Source organism: Heteronotia binoei, chromosome 8, assembly GCF_032191835.1.
Source record: "Heteronotia binoei isolate CCM8104 ecotype False Entrance Well chromosome 8, APGP_CSIRO_Hbin_v1, whole genome shotgun sequence".
In the NCBI taxonomy this organism is placed as follows: domain Eukaryota; kingdom Metazoa; phylum Chordata; class Lepidosauria; order Squamata; family Gekkonidae; genus Heteronotia; species Heteronotia binoei.
This window is the reverse complement of record NC_083230.1, coordinates 69,599,254-69,612,793: the sequence shown is the minus strand read 5'-3', so window position 1 is coordinate 69,612,793 and position 13,540 is coordinate 69,599,254. Positions and strand designations below refer to the sequence as shown.

The 13,540-nt window shown below is 41.6% G+C and overlaps 1 protein-coding gene across 2 annotated transcripts; it reads right to left on the bottom strand.

Moving 5' to 3' along the window:
• Window positions 1-711: 711 nt before the first annotated feature.
• On the bottom strand, window positions 712-12,475 carry MRPL42 (mitochondrial ribosomal protein L42). Of its 2 annotated transcripts, none has more exons than XM_060245187.1 (6): window positions 12,162-12,475; window positions 6,687-6,843; window positions 3,478-3,541; window positions 2,700-2,784; window positions 1,780-1,943; window positions 712-863 (listed from the first exon to the last, which is right to left on the bottom strand). In XM_060245187.1, exons 2-6 carry the CDS (start codon window positions 6,766-6,768, stop codon window positions 818-820), a joined length of 441 nt encoding a protein of 146 aa, XP_060101170.1. In that variant the 5' UTR covers window positions 6,769-6,843; window positions 12,162-12,475; the 3' UTR covers window positions 712-817. The 2 variants fall into 2 exon arrangements, with proteins under 2 accessions (XP_060101170.1, XP_060101169.1); XM_060245186.1 differs by having other exon boundaries at window positions 6,687-6,905; window positions 12,162-12,364.
• Window positions 12,476-13,540: the final 1,065 nt, after the last annotated feature.

The following is a 13,540-nucleotide window of genomic DNA, read 5'->3' as shown; positions in this document are numbered from 1 at the left end:
GCATGCAGGAGGCCACTTACTTTTCCAACAATAGAGTGGTTATGGGGTATGCAGGAAAGGAGTTTGGTAAACCATTTCAAGCTCATTCATAAGATAACTGTTTTGGTAGCCCATGCACACTGTATCTGAAACAGAACGTTCTAAAACAAGACTGTCACAAGGGATAGCCATCCCTCTCTCCATTGCCAGCTAAGCTACAATCAGCTCACTGTGTATCTCAGCAATATTACCTGCTCACATGAAACCTTTTCTACAGACCCCACCTGGGAACAACTGCTCATCAGTAAAAACCATGAGTAAATTCTTGGAAACGTGGCTTCACTAGCAGACAACACAAGGTGAACTGTGCAGGACACTGCCTGAAATCCTGACTGGCAGTAGCAGCTTAAATTTTTCTTCACACGCCTCTTCAAGGTCATCTGTGTGTCACTTATTTAATTTCAGTCTCCTAGGAAGTCTGAGGCATCCAGTTCTGTTAGCTGTGCATTTCCTTCTTGACCTCTGGCTCCTGCTTACATCTCACTGCAAAGATGCCTTGAATTTCAGCTCCAGTTTTAACACAACTATTCTGTCAGCTGCAGGATTTGCCCATGTTTTCCAAGAGATCTATTTTAATCAGCCTGCAACCTGTTTGCCCAAATTGTTATTTTCTAAATTAGGCATCAAGACAAATCAATCAACATTCTGCAAAGAATGAAGTCATATGGCAAGTTTTTAGATAGAAAAACATTTTAATGACCGTGTACACGTATAGTCCATCTATTCAGGAATTTTCTTCAATGACAGGAAAGATAAAGCAAGACACACACTCTCCTGTTCACCGATCTTTGGGAGTATTGGTTTTCTTGCGTCTATTATGGTACCTTGAAGGGGAGAAAAAACATTAAAATGAAGATGTCTTGGTATCCTGTCAGATATTAAGGATTTTGGTTTAAAATTGAGAATTTAGAATTATTTGAAACTTTTTACAATTCATCTTGTGCATGACTTTTTTGAACATGTTTTGAATGTTCTACAGATGCCTCCCACCTATTCCAAGAAGTCAAAGCAGAATTAAAGTTTTTTGTCGGTTGTCTCCCTACATGATCTGCTACACAAACCAGTTCATTTGCACCACAATGCCTTGCCTCACTTCAAGCATTTGTCTAGCTGGGGAAAACAATTCTTTTTTGGTCAAGGGCATCTTGAGATTTTCCCAGAAAGGTACTTCATTTGTTACATTTATAATATCACTATCAAAAGTAGAAGCATTCCATCTTAAACTGCACCACTTAAAATCCTTATTGGGTTGCTGAGTGAACCAAAACAGAATGCTCTGACCTGAATGGCCCTGGCTAGCACAATCTCATCTGATCTTGGAAGAAACAGAATCAGCCCTAGTTAGTAGTTGGATGGGAGACCACCAATGAAATCCAGGGTCACCAAACAGAGGCAGGGAATAGAAAACTACCTCTGAACATCTCTTGCCTTGAAAATCCTATGGAATTGCCATAAATCAGCTACAGCTTGATGGCACTTTCTATCACAATATCACTATAACAGTAAAGTATATTACGCCCCCATCTCTGCTGCACAAATAGAAACTTCTAAACAACCCAACATATCCCTGGTCACTCACATTCAGTCAAGACCACCCTGGAAGATGTGATGTAAGCTTGAGAACCCCTGTAATAAAGCACTTATTATACTGTACAGAGTACAAATAAAAATACTACACTTAGTATATTAAATTGTCTCTTCAACACTGTTTCACACATTATGTCTTAAGAAAGCACTTACTGCCCCACTGGATACCAGCGATGTTTTGTGGTATAAAACATTTTACTAAGTTCCTCAATTGTTGGACCTTGATTGTTCTTGAGATCTTCCACTTTAAACTTAGATTTCAGCACTTGATCATGTGTTTCTTCCTTAAAATCCACTGGATCTAGCCGTGGAATTGGCTGTCAAAAAATTACCAAATTCAAAGTTTTAAGAAGTCCACTATTATTCTTTGAAAAAGAAGCCATAAATCTCTACACTCATGGCTACCATGATGAGCAGGTCTGCAGGAATTTAAAACCAGATTGCAAAAAAATTATATACACAAACATGTGCACCAACTGAATCTTACTACCTGGGGACCTGCAAAGAAGCATTAAAACAACAAGTATCTGCTGAGTAAGATCAGAAGTCCAACTATTCTAGCATCAACAGTGAAAACTCCAATGCTTCCAGGAAGACCATGTGCATCTTGGCTACCATTTGCTCCCGCAAATTTGTGTTCAATGGCATACTGCCTCTGAACATACCATGGCTAATAGCTGCTGATATCCTTCTCTTCCTCCCTGAATCTGCCTAAACTTTTAATGCTATCTAAACCAGTGGCCACCCAAATCTAATGGTAATTAATTCATGGCATAAAATAGTTAATGTTCTTAAACTGACTGCCAGCTGATTTCATTGAGTTCTTGTATCTGGGAAAGGAGGAAAGTTCTATTCACATGTCACACAGTGTCCACATTCACAATCCTCTATCATGTTTCTCAGCCAGCTTTTTTTTTTTTGCCAAACGAAAAAAATAAATGTACCTTTATTTTCCAGCACAAGCCCATTTGATTCCTTTTATATAACTCATTCATGCAAAGGGCTAACTCCCAAGAATATATTGGAGAACTAAACTGAAATTAGATTCATTTTCTAGGTAGGATTTCACATACCCTTGTGTGTTCATATGGAATGTCCACTGAAGGGTGATAGCAAACTATAGTCTTTCCATCTGATGTCACACCAAGTTCCACTTTGCTAAAATGAAAGAAAAAAAGTTTCTACTCCTTTGAATGACATTTTCATAGATCTGCTGGATAAATACATTTGAAAAGATGCTGATTATTACATTTATGAAATAACAACCATGTAGATTTTATTGATTCAATATGATAGATAGATAGATGAATTTATTGTCATTGTTCTCAACAAAAAGAGAGCAACGAAATGAGGTGCTCTTCCACAAACATACCAACACATCAAACACACATATTCATAAACCATTTAAATACATCTGAAACCATTAAACCATTAAAACCATTTAAATACATCTAAAACGGATAAACATTCATAAAACCATTAAAACCATTTAAACCATTAAATAAACATTCATATTGATTCAATATACAAATCTTTCAAATAAACTGGAGTGTATATATGAATTCCATGAGTAGTGAAGGTAGAATAAAATGGACAACAGTGTGAGCTGTTTTGGGTACCCACTGGGGCAAAAGGTGGGATATAAATAAAGTAAATAGTAACAATATTCAATGCCAATACATATATTCAATAATAGTGAATGTCTGCAGGTGGATCACAATAGACAGGGCCAAAAGCTGAGAAACAGGCAGGCATGAATTGAGTCCATACAGTAACAGCTATTCTAGTGTTACCCTTGCTAATTGGCAGACGTTTGAACATTGAGTTAAGCCATTCTGATGCAATACATACCAGTTGTAGTCATCCGGAAGAGCTGAATATGTAGATTTATTGCAAGAACAATACATAACCAAGTCTGAGGGGTAAAACACAAGAGCTGAGTAAAGTGTATAAACTGTATAAGCACAGCAGAGTATTATGTGTACTTGTTTTCAATACAATGGGTATTATCAAATGATCATCATCTAACCGAGGGACTAGTGCACATGTTCACGCTGAAGCATTATCTCCCTTCTCAAAGTCACCCTTTCCACTGTGCTTTGAAAGAAAAACAGACAGAATGCACACAAATAATTGTAGAGATGACTGTGTCCTTATTCTGAAGGACAGTTAAGAACTACTTTTTGACTACTGGGCTACTACATAAGCGGGAAGTTGCTTGGGAAAAAAAACAAACTACCATTCATTGCTTCAGTAGTTCTCCCATGGTTGGCAGGGGGAGGCAGAGAGAGTGCTCCACAAAGCCTCATGAAGAGGAGTTAGTAAGGCTGTGGAAACATGCGAGCAGCTGGAGGGATCCTCACTGATAGTTCTTTGAACTCAGGGCAGCAGAGATGGAGAGGAAGGCTCCAGTCGGTGAGCCAGTTTGGTGTAGTGGTTAAGTGTGTGGACTCTTATCTGGGAGAACCGGGTTTGATTCCCCACTCCTCCACTTGCACCTGCTGGAATGGCCTTGGATCAGCCATAGCTCTGGCAGAGGTTGTCCCTGAAAGGGCAGCTGCTGTGAGAGCCCTCTCAGCCCCACCCACCTCACAAGGTGTCTGTTGTGGGGGAGGAAGGTAAAGGAGATTGTAAGCCGCTCTGAGACTCTTCGGAGTGGAGGGCGGGATAAAAATTCAATATCTTCTTCTTCTCCAACACATTACCACCAGCAGCTTATCCTTTGCTCCTCTACATTGTTTCTGCTCTCATACACAGTGCTCAGGCATTTACACCTTGTTGCAAAACTGAGAGAAGTATCTTTCTTTCACTGACTTTAGCAGCTGAACACAAACAGGGAGAGGTGTTTTTCTTCTTGGCAAGTGGGATGCAACTGATTTGCCTTGGCTGTAGCAACTCTAACCTAGTTGAGTTCACCTGTGGCCTAGAGACATTTCTCTCTGACTAAGTCAGGGGTGTCAACCTCATTTCTTATGAGGGCCGAATCTGACATAAACGAGACCTTGTCGGGCTGGGCCATGTGTACCATAAAATGTAATGTCAGGTAGCAGAGATATAAACTTTATAAAGGGCCCACACAAATACAATTAAAGATTTTTTTTACTTAAAACATGCTTAAAATATTTACAAACTTCCAATATTTTGTTTAACAGTCTGTGATAATTGACACGTCTTGCTCTGAATTATTGCATCAAAATCTGGAGTCAATATCTGTGCTGTAGCAATCAGGTGTTGTCCAGTGTTTATTTCTAAACTGGAAACCTACTTTTAATTTACTGACATTCATTACAGAAATCTCACACTCAGTGCCCTAAGACCCAGGGGAAAACATGAAATGGATTGGCATTGTGAGCTTTTGTACATAAGCTGCTTTGTGTGCTGTTCAAGAACATGAGAAGGAACCATGGCACAGGCTAAGGGCTATGTGTTTATCTACAAAGCTATAGCCTTTCCCAGAGAAATAATTGCAATTCCTATGAGGCAGGGCAAGAATAGACAGACGGGATCAGGAGGGCATGAATACAGTGCAAAAGAGATAACCCACACTGCTTTCCTACTGAGAAAGACTGGATTGGGGGAGGGAACCCAGCTGCACCCTGGCAAAACCAGCTTCACAACACACATACACAGAGTAGCAAGGCAAAAAGCTCTTACCTTGAGTAAAAGTTTATTTTATGGTGCTTTTTGTATTTCTCCCATGCTATGCAGCCAAGCAAAGGAGCCTCCTGCTCATTCCCTCTTCCCCAAGGGAGGGGGAGGGAGGAGGAGTCTCAGCCAATGGAGGAGCGTGGCTCTGTAGCTCTGCAGTATGATTGAGAGAGCCTGGCACAGCTTTAGCTTTGATTAAGAGAACTCTAGCTGTTCCAGACTCCCTCAATTGCACAGCAGAGCTACAGACTCCCTCAATAGCTGTTTCAGAATCCCTCAATTGCACAGCAGAGCTACAGAACCAAACCTCCATTGGCTGAGGCTCCTCCTCCCTCTCCCTCCCTTGAGGAAGAGGAAAAGAGAAAGAGGCTACTTTGCTGGGCTGCACTGCATGGGAAAAATATCAAAATGGCGAGGGAAGGAGGCAACAGAGGGAGACGGAAACAGATGATGGCCAGTTGCTGGCTGGCTTGATTAGAGCCCTCCAGGGGATGGATCAGGCCCATGGGCTGCACATTATTTATTTAGTTCTATTTATATCCCGCACTCCCTGCTGAAGCAGGCTCAAGGCAGCAAACAAGTCCAATGGCAAATCTGAATACATTAAAATCAATTAAATTGATTTTAAATTGTAAGTACAATTACAGCTCTAAAACATTTTAAACCGCAAAAATGGCAAGTGTTGAGTATTATGTTCATAACAGCAGTGTACCATTTGACACCTCTGGACCAGTGCTCCCTCCAAACTGAGTTATTGTGAGCTAGTTCTTTAGCCTCTGGCTCACACATTTTTTTTTAACTCAGGAAAAAGGGCCCCAGAACAATCTAATTTATGCAGTAGCTCACAATTTTGCTAGTAACTCACAAAGTAAAATTTTGGCTCACAAGACTCCACAGCTTAGAAGGAGTATTGCTCTGGACTAAGACAAGTTACCTAAAATGTGAGCCCCCCCACCCCCGCCAAAGTGGCAGCAGCTTACTCTATACACAGTGTATAGCCCCCATTGTATGAGAAGAGAAATCAGGAAGCCCTATATGCCATAGGATACTTGACTGTTTGGAACTTTTGGGAGCACCTCTGTGATATACAAGACCCACTCCCCTTGCCAAAACAAAAAACACATTGCTAGTGTCCTGACCTCAATAGCCCAGGCAAACCCACTCTTATCAGATCTCAGAAGCTAAGCAGGGTTGACTCTGGTAAATACTTGGATGGGAAACCTCCTGGGAACACCAGGAGTCAGGAGGTGGCGGCAGGCTTTATTCAGCCACCTCCCTAAATACCCTCCAGGCCCCCAGTAGGGGGTCAGTTACCAGAGGTCACCATGACTCCCAGATGTGCATGCATACACAAACTACCCCCAAAAAAGAATATTATGATTATCTAATAAAAGAATGTTTACAATCCTTACCGAATGCCAGAGATTGTCTAGTTATTGCTTTGAAACATGTTCCCAGAGTAGTGAACACAGCCTTTCTGCATGCCATAGCCATACCAGCAGATAAAACCAGTGGCACTTCAAGAAGTCGTTTGGAGGGCAGCTGCGAAGTTCAATCCGGGTTTCACCACTATTGGTAGTCAACAGTTTGTCAGTGCAGTAGTCAAGATCCAAACCTCAATCAATCTGTAACTTTTTAGGTAATAAAGATATTAGCTCTGAGTTCAGTGTATGTGTACTGATGGCACTATATCACCAAACCTTGACCAGTTTTCCCCAGAAGTTTCACGAAAATATTAAATAGCACATAATTCAAAATGGGAATTCAAAATTGGAGTCAAGAATATAATAAATGAAACATAGTGGTGGAGAGGTCTGCTAGCACCATTTTTGGAATTTTCCTGCAAGGTAGGTAAAATCCAACACAATGCTGTGCTTCTAATTCACAACCCAGATAAGTGATCCAGAAGGACATCCAGGGTGATTAATAGTTTCAATGACCACTAAAGATCCAGAAATACCAACAAGTCACCCTCATGATGTTCTGTCTGTGTCTCAGCATAACCAGCTAGGGAAACTAAGGCAACCTCTCCTAAACCTAGGGCATAAGCCAGTCTTGAAATTGTTTCAGATAGCCCATATTATCCAGAAATGTTTGGAGAACCATGCCCCACATAAGAGATAAATAAATGGCTGATAGCTAAACCAACCAGATCAGGCAACACTTTTTCAAGAGTGGTTTCACTGTCTTCTTTGTTCAAGGCAGCTAGGACCATTTCTTCTCATAACAAGGAATTCATCACCTTCTGGACACGACCCCTGGTTTCCTCTCAGCCACAACAAGCATACAAGTGGCAGGCAACACCTTTCCAAGGACTCTTCATGCTACAAAAATGGACGTTTATGGAAGTAATAGCTCAGAAATACCTGGCAATTGTACTACATCCAATGCGGTGGCCAAGTCAAAGTGAATAGCAAATTCTACAGAAAGTTCCTGAGGATTTCCCTCAATCACCCTATTTATTCAGAACGTAAGCTTTCGTATGCAGGCATACTTCTTCAGAGGAGGGGATAAGGTACAGTGGGCTGAGATACATGTAGCTGGTGGGTTAAGAGTACAAACTGATCCAAAGCTAGGATCACATGGGAAAACAGTGTAACAAAATAGGAGGCCATTTGGTCTGGATAGCCATAAAAGGTAATAAAAGTTGCCTGCCAATTGGTGTTGCTACATAAAAACATAAGAGAAGCCATGATGGATCAGGCCAATGGTCCATCCAGTCCAACACTCTGTGTCACACAGTGGCCAAAAAACACACCCAAGTCTAGGTAAAGGACATGTATTTCCTTGTTCTTGTCCACCAAATTTACTTCTCAGCATCATTCTATACATTGTAAACATCATTCTAGTATGCCATTAGAAAAAAAGAATACATAAAATGAAAATGGGTTAAGTATATGTAATGAGATAAACAGCCAATAAACTGCCCCGTGCTGCAGAGTGGTAAAGCTGCAGTCCTAAGCTTTGCTCACGACCTGAGTTTGATCCCAGTGGAAGCTGGGTTCAGGTAGCCGGCTCGAGGTTGACTCAGCCTTCCAAGGTCGGTAAAATGAGTACCCAGCTTGCTGGGGAGAAAGTGTAGATGACTGGGGAAGGCAATGGCAAACCACCCCGTAAAAAAATCTGCCGTGAAAATGTTGTGAAAGCAATGTCACCCCAGAGTTGGAAATGACTGGTGCTTGCACAGGGGACTACCGTTACTTTTTTTTTTTTTAAACAGCCAATATCCTTTATTTGAGTATGTCAATACAAAACACTGTTCTGATACACTATTATTAAAGAGAAATACATTGGAATACTGTGGATGTATAGCTATACTCACTGAGAGTGGGTTTAGCATACGTAATGAGATTTAAAAACAATATCTCTGTTCAGTCCTGGGGAGGTATTTGCTCCAAGTTTCATAATAATTTGTAATTCAGCAATTTCTCTCTCCATTCTGTTCTTGAAGTTCCTTTGCAGTAAAACAGCTACTTTGAGGTCACTCATTGAATACTCTGGAAGGTTAGTGTTCTTCCACAGGTTTCTCAGTTCTGTAATGCCTGATGTCAGATTTGTGTCCATTTATCCTCTGGTGTAGATAGAAGATGAAGAAGATATTGGATTTATATCCCGCCCTCCACTCCGAAGAGTCTCAGAGCGACTCACAATCTCCTTTACCTTCCTCCCCCACAACAGACACCCTGTGAGGTGGGTGAGGCTGGAGAGGGCTCTCACAGTAGCTGCCCTTTCAAGGACAATCTCTGCCAGAGCTATGGCGGACCCAAGGCCATGCTAGCAGGTGCAAGTGGAGGAGAGGGGAATCAAACCCGGTTCTCCCAGATAAGAGTCCGCACACTTAACCACTACACCAAACTGGCTCTCTCCTACACCAAACTGTTGTAGGGTTTGTCTTGTTTGTCCTATATAACAGGGGTGGCCAACGGTAGCTCTCCAGATGTTTTTTTGCCTACAACTCCCATCAGCCCCAGCCAGCATGGCCAATGGCTGGGGCTGATGGGAATTGTAGGCAAAAAACACCCCTGCTATATAGAGAACTGAAGGGCATTGTTGGCATTTAATGGCATATATAATGTTGGAAGATGAACAAGTGAATGAGCCTGAGATGGTATAGTTAATGCTGTTAGGTTCAGTGATTGTGTTGTCTGGGTGTATGTGGCAGCAAAGTTGGCACTTCGGTTTATTGCAAGCTCTGGTACCGGAGTCCATGCTCAGACAAGATGCTGTTTTGTTGTGGGTGAGGAGTTGTTTGAGATTAGGGGGCTGTCTGTGTGCAAGAAAAGGGTTACCCCCCAGTACTTTTGAAAGAGAGCTGTCACTGTCCAATAGAGGTTGTAAGTTGTTGATGATACATTGAACTGTTTTCAGTTGAGAGTTGTGTGTGACCACTAGTGGTGTTCTGTTATTGTCTTTTTTGGGGTCTGTCTTGTAACAGGTTTTCTTGGGGTATCATTCTGGCTTTGTTACTCTGTGTCCTGACTTCATAAGGTAGGTACTTTAGTTCCTAAAAGGTTTGTTGTAGATCAGCTTTATGTATTTCTCTTTAAAAACAGTGTATCAGAACAATGTTTTGTATTGACATACTCAAATAAGGGATATTGGCTGTTTATCTCATTACATATACTTAACCCATTTTCATTTGATGTATTCTTTTTTTCTAATGGCAAACTAGAATGATGTTTACAATGTATACAATGATGCTGAGAAGTAAATTAGGCGGACAAGAACAAGGAAATAATGTCCTTTTGTTTTACCTAGACTTGCGGCAACACCGATTGGCTGGCAACTTTTATTACCTTTTATGGCTATCCAGACCAAATGGCCTTTTAATTTGTTACACTGTTTTGCCATGTGATCCTAGCTTTGTATCAGTTTGTACTCTTAACCCACCAACTACATGTATTTCAGCCCACTGTACCTTATCCCCTCCTCTGAAGAAGTATGCCTGCATACGAAAGCTTATGTTCTGAATAAAACTTTGTTGGTCTTAAAGGAGCTACTTGACTCCTACTTTGTTCTACTGCTTCAGACCAACACGGCTGCCCACTTGGATCTTCCTAGGCCAAAGAGTTTAGCAAATCTCTTACCACTTTGGAAATGTTTCACAGCATGGCACAGTGGATGCAATGGTGTCAGAGATGTAATTATTTTGAAAGTATTGCAAATGTTTGGACATTTTTAAAAAATAGTTACCGCTCCATTATTGCTATAAAACAGGTTTCAAAATTGTGCTCCAGCTCCTTCCCTCAGACCAATATAAAACAGAAGTTAAAAACTACTCTTTTTGGTCTTGGCTTTCACAGCCAACAACACATGATTTTCATGCCAAAGATTATACACAGGCCTCCACCTTTGTTTCAGTTAATCAGAATGTAATAAAAAGCTATGTAGGTTGCAGAATCCAGCCTACATATAACCCAGGCTTGTAAAAAACAATCACTTGCCTCTGGCAGTAAGAACTGTATCCAAGTGAAGATGTACAAAGGCTTTTTATAAGGCAGGCTAAATGTTTTTTCAGTCTGCTGTGTGGCACAAGCTATTTACAATGTCACACTTGATGAGGTAGACTATTTTTTTTTAAATGCATGAATTCATTTACAATGCTATCATAACTATGCTTGAGGAAGCCAAGAATCTTTAAAATAAGTTTTTCAATAAGGGAAATGAGAATATAATTAGCATGCTTCCGAGCCACAATCAGTGGGCCTTACACTTTCACTTGCTATCAGTATAGCTAGGGCTCAATTTAAACATGACAACAATGGAACAGAAATATGCACCCAGATTCTCATTTCAGCTGGGCCTTCACAGCCATGCAATACTAGCATCTGTGGTCCAAGTCAACATTATATTGTCAGGACTGGCTGTGCAATAGCCAGCCCTGCTTATGACAACTGATGGGAGCATGCAGCCACACACGAGTACATTAATATGCTCCACCAGCATCAGGTTCCAACCAGGCCACATGTGTACAAAAGAATGCTCTTCTCTAATAGATCAGCACTTTACCCAGAGGAGGACATAACCAGCCTCCTCAGCCTACAGCAACTGACATAGTATTTATATTACCACCAAAGTGAACACAGATTCCTTTATAGAGTCACTCTGCCAAAGGTTCCAAATTTCTTTGAAGACAGGGTGTGTCACTTTGACATGGTGCCTGCTCAGAGTTTTTAGCAGAAGCCTTAAAGGCATTTCTTTATAGTTCAATAAGAATGCCAATTTGGCCATTGCATTCCAAGCACCGCATAGCCACAAGCAGCACATTATGGTTTAAAATCTCCTTCTTTAAAGGGTCACCGTTTATCCATTTTTATCTCACCCTACCTCTGACGAGGTCAGAACAGCATATGCGGTCCTCCTCTTCCCCCATTTTATCCTCAACAACTCTTTGAAGGTGATGCTGAGAGAGAGAGCGCGCGCAACGGACGCGACTCAAGATCATCTAGCGAGTGGCAAAGACGAGTCGGAATCTGAACTCGGGCTGTTCCAGTCCTAGTCCAACTGGGACCATTGTATGATACTGGCCGTCTTCTAAATCCCTTACGTAGGAGACAACCCTCCCCAATGGCAGCAATCCCATGAGTCGCGGTAACATCGCACACTCTGGTAGGCCAAGGCAGCGTATTCCAATTAAACCGGCCTGACCAGGAAGCAACGCTTTAGCAACCCGCCCGAAGGACTAGGGGCAGGGCGCCACTTTTAGGGGTAGGCGAAGGGTCTTCCTACCGCCAAACGACTGGCTCTGCACAGCACGGGGGGCGGGCTGTTCCCTTGCGTCCTCTCTCTTTCCGATCTTCTCAGCCCCAACTCCGGTCACTAAAACTGGCCGGAGGCGGACAGGCGAGAACCCTGCAGGAAAGGTAAAAACAGAAGAGAACCTCTACCTGAAACGACCGAGCCAACAGCACAGCCATCTTGTTCCAAAATGCTTTCCTTTGCTCTAAAAACTAAACATCCGGCAGTGCCTGAAGAATGCTGGGAAATGTAGTCCACCTAAGAACTCTTACAAATACAATAGACTGACAGTCTGATCCTTAGCCGGATCGCAGTGCACGAATGATCTACCCAGTCTGACGCATTCAACTGGGATTGCTTTGTCTAGCACAGGGATGGAAGTGGTGGTAGTGAGGAAAGCTTTAATGAATAACTTCCTGTGCGTCAGTGATTAAAGAATCAAGAGGACTACTTCGAGGGAAACAAAGGATCCACGAGGATTGGTTGTTTATATGCCTTTTCTGTCTAGTGGGCACATGTTGAGCTGAACAGAAACATGTATACTTCAGTGGAGCTTGCTCCCTAATAAGTGTTTGGGATTACAACGAGACAGGGATCTACGGTTGTCAGCCTCCAAGTGGTGGCTGGAGATCTGCTGTTACAACTGATCTCCAACCAAAATGCAATTTAGAAATCTAATTGTTGCAGATGAGTTTTCTATCTTAGCTTGAATAGTCAACAAGTAATACATGCAAAGCTTTCAGAATAAAAAACCTAGGTTTATGCTGCTGTGAATTTATCTGTACATTATATTACACGTGACAGCAGAATCACAGTATGTACATATTAACTCAGTGCTCACTTTCCTACTAAAGTATATTCTGCAGTACCATATTTTTCCTTTCTCCATTATACTCACCAATGTTTTTTTGCTACTGGGGATAGTTTAACTTTGCTAGGACATGAAGGGTATGCTTTGGTGTGTAGAAGGAAGATGGCTATGCCATTGTGTACTAATTTGTTGATATTTCTGGTATAGTCTGAATCTGAGTGCATCTAGCAATGCCATATTGTGCAGTCAAACTGTTTTTAGGTCATGTGTTGTATTGTTATGTGCACCATAGGCAGGTGATAGTGGAAGCGGCTTTCCCTCTAAGCTGAGTCAGCATGAGATAAACACCCAGCTCACACAGGTTTGTCTCAGCTCAGGAAAAATGGCCCCAGACCAAGCTAATTTATGTAGTGGCTCACAACTTTAATGCCAGTAGCTCACAAAGTAGAATTTTTGCTCACAAGACTCCACAGTTTAGTATTGATTGAAAGCAAGCGTGGTAGCATTCCTGTCTCCAAAGTTATTTTTTTTAATCCTATAAAAAAATCTCTACAGTTCTCATGAATTACAATTGAAATTCATAACAACAGAAAAATAACATACACAAAATTTCAGTAAAACAAACAGCTTGTTTGCACTCAACAATAAATTCCTCTCAGTTCTGATTGCCAGTTTCTGGCAACTCCTAAAGATTTCTGTGTGGGGGCTGGGGCCTTG

Bases quoted from the DNA above. Each gene is read 5' to 3' on its own strand.
- MRPL42 (XM_060245187.1), bottom strand. From the start codon at position 6,768: ATGGCTATGGCATGCAGAAAGGCTGTGTTCACTACTCTGGGAACATGT. The intron at 2,785-3,477 runs GTATGTATTGCA...CTTTCATTTTAG, and splicing joins CTTCCGGATGACTACAACTG to CAAAGTGGAACTTGGTGTGA. The intron at 1,944-2,699 runs GTATGTGAAATC...ATTTTTTGACAG, and splicing joins TTCCATATGAACACACAAGG to CCAATTCCACGGCTAGATCC.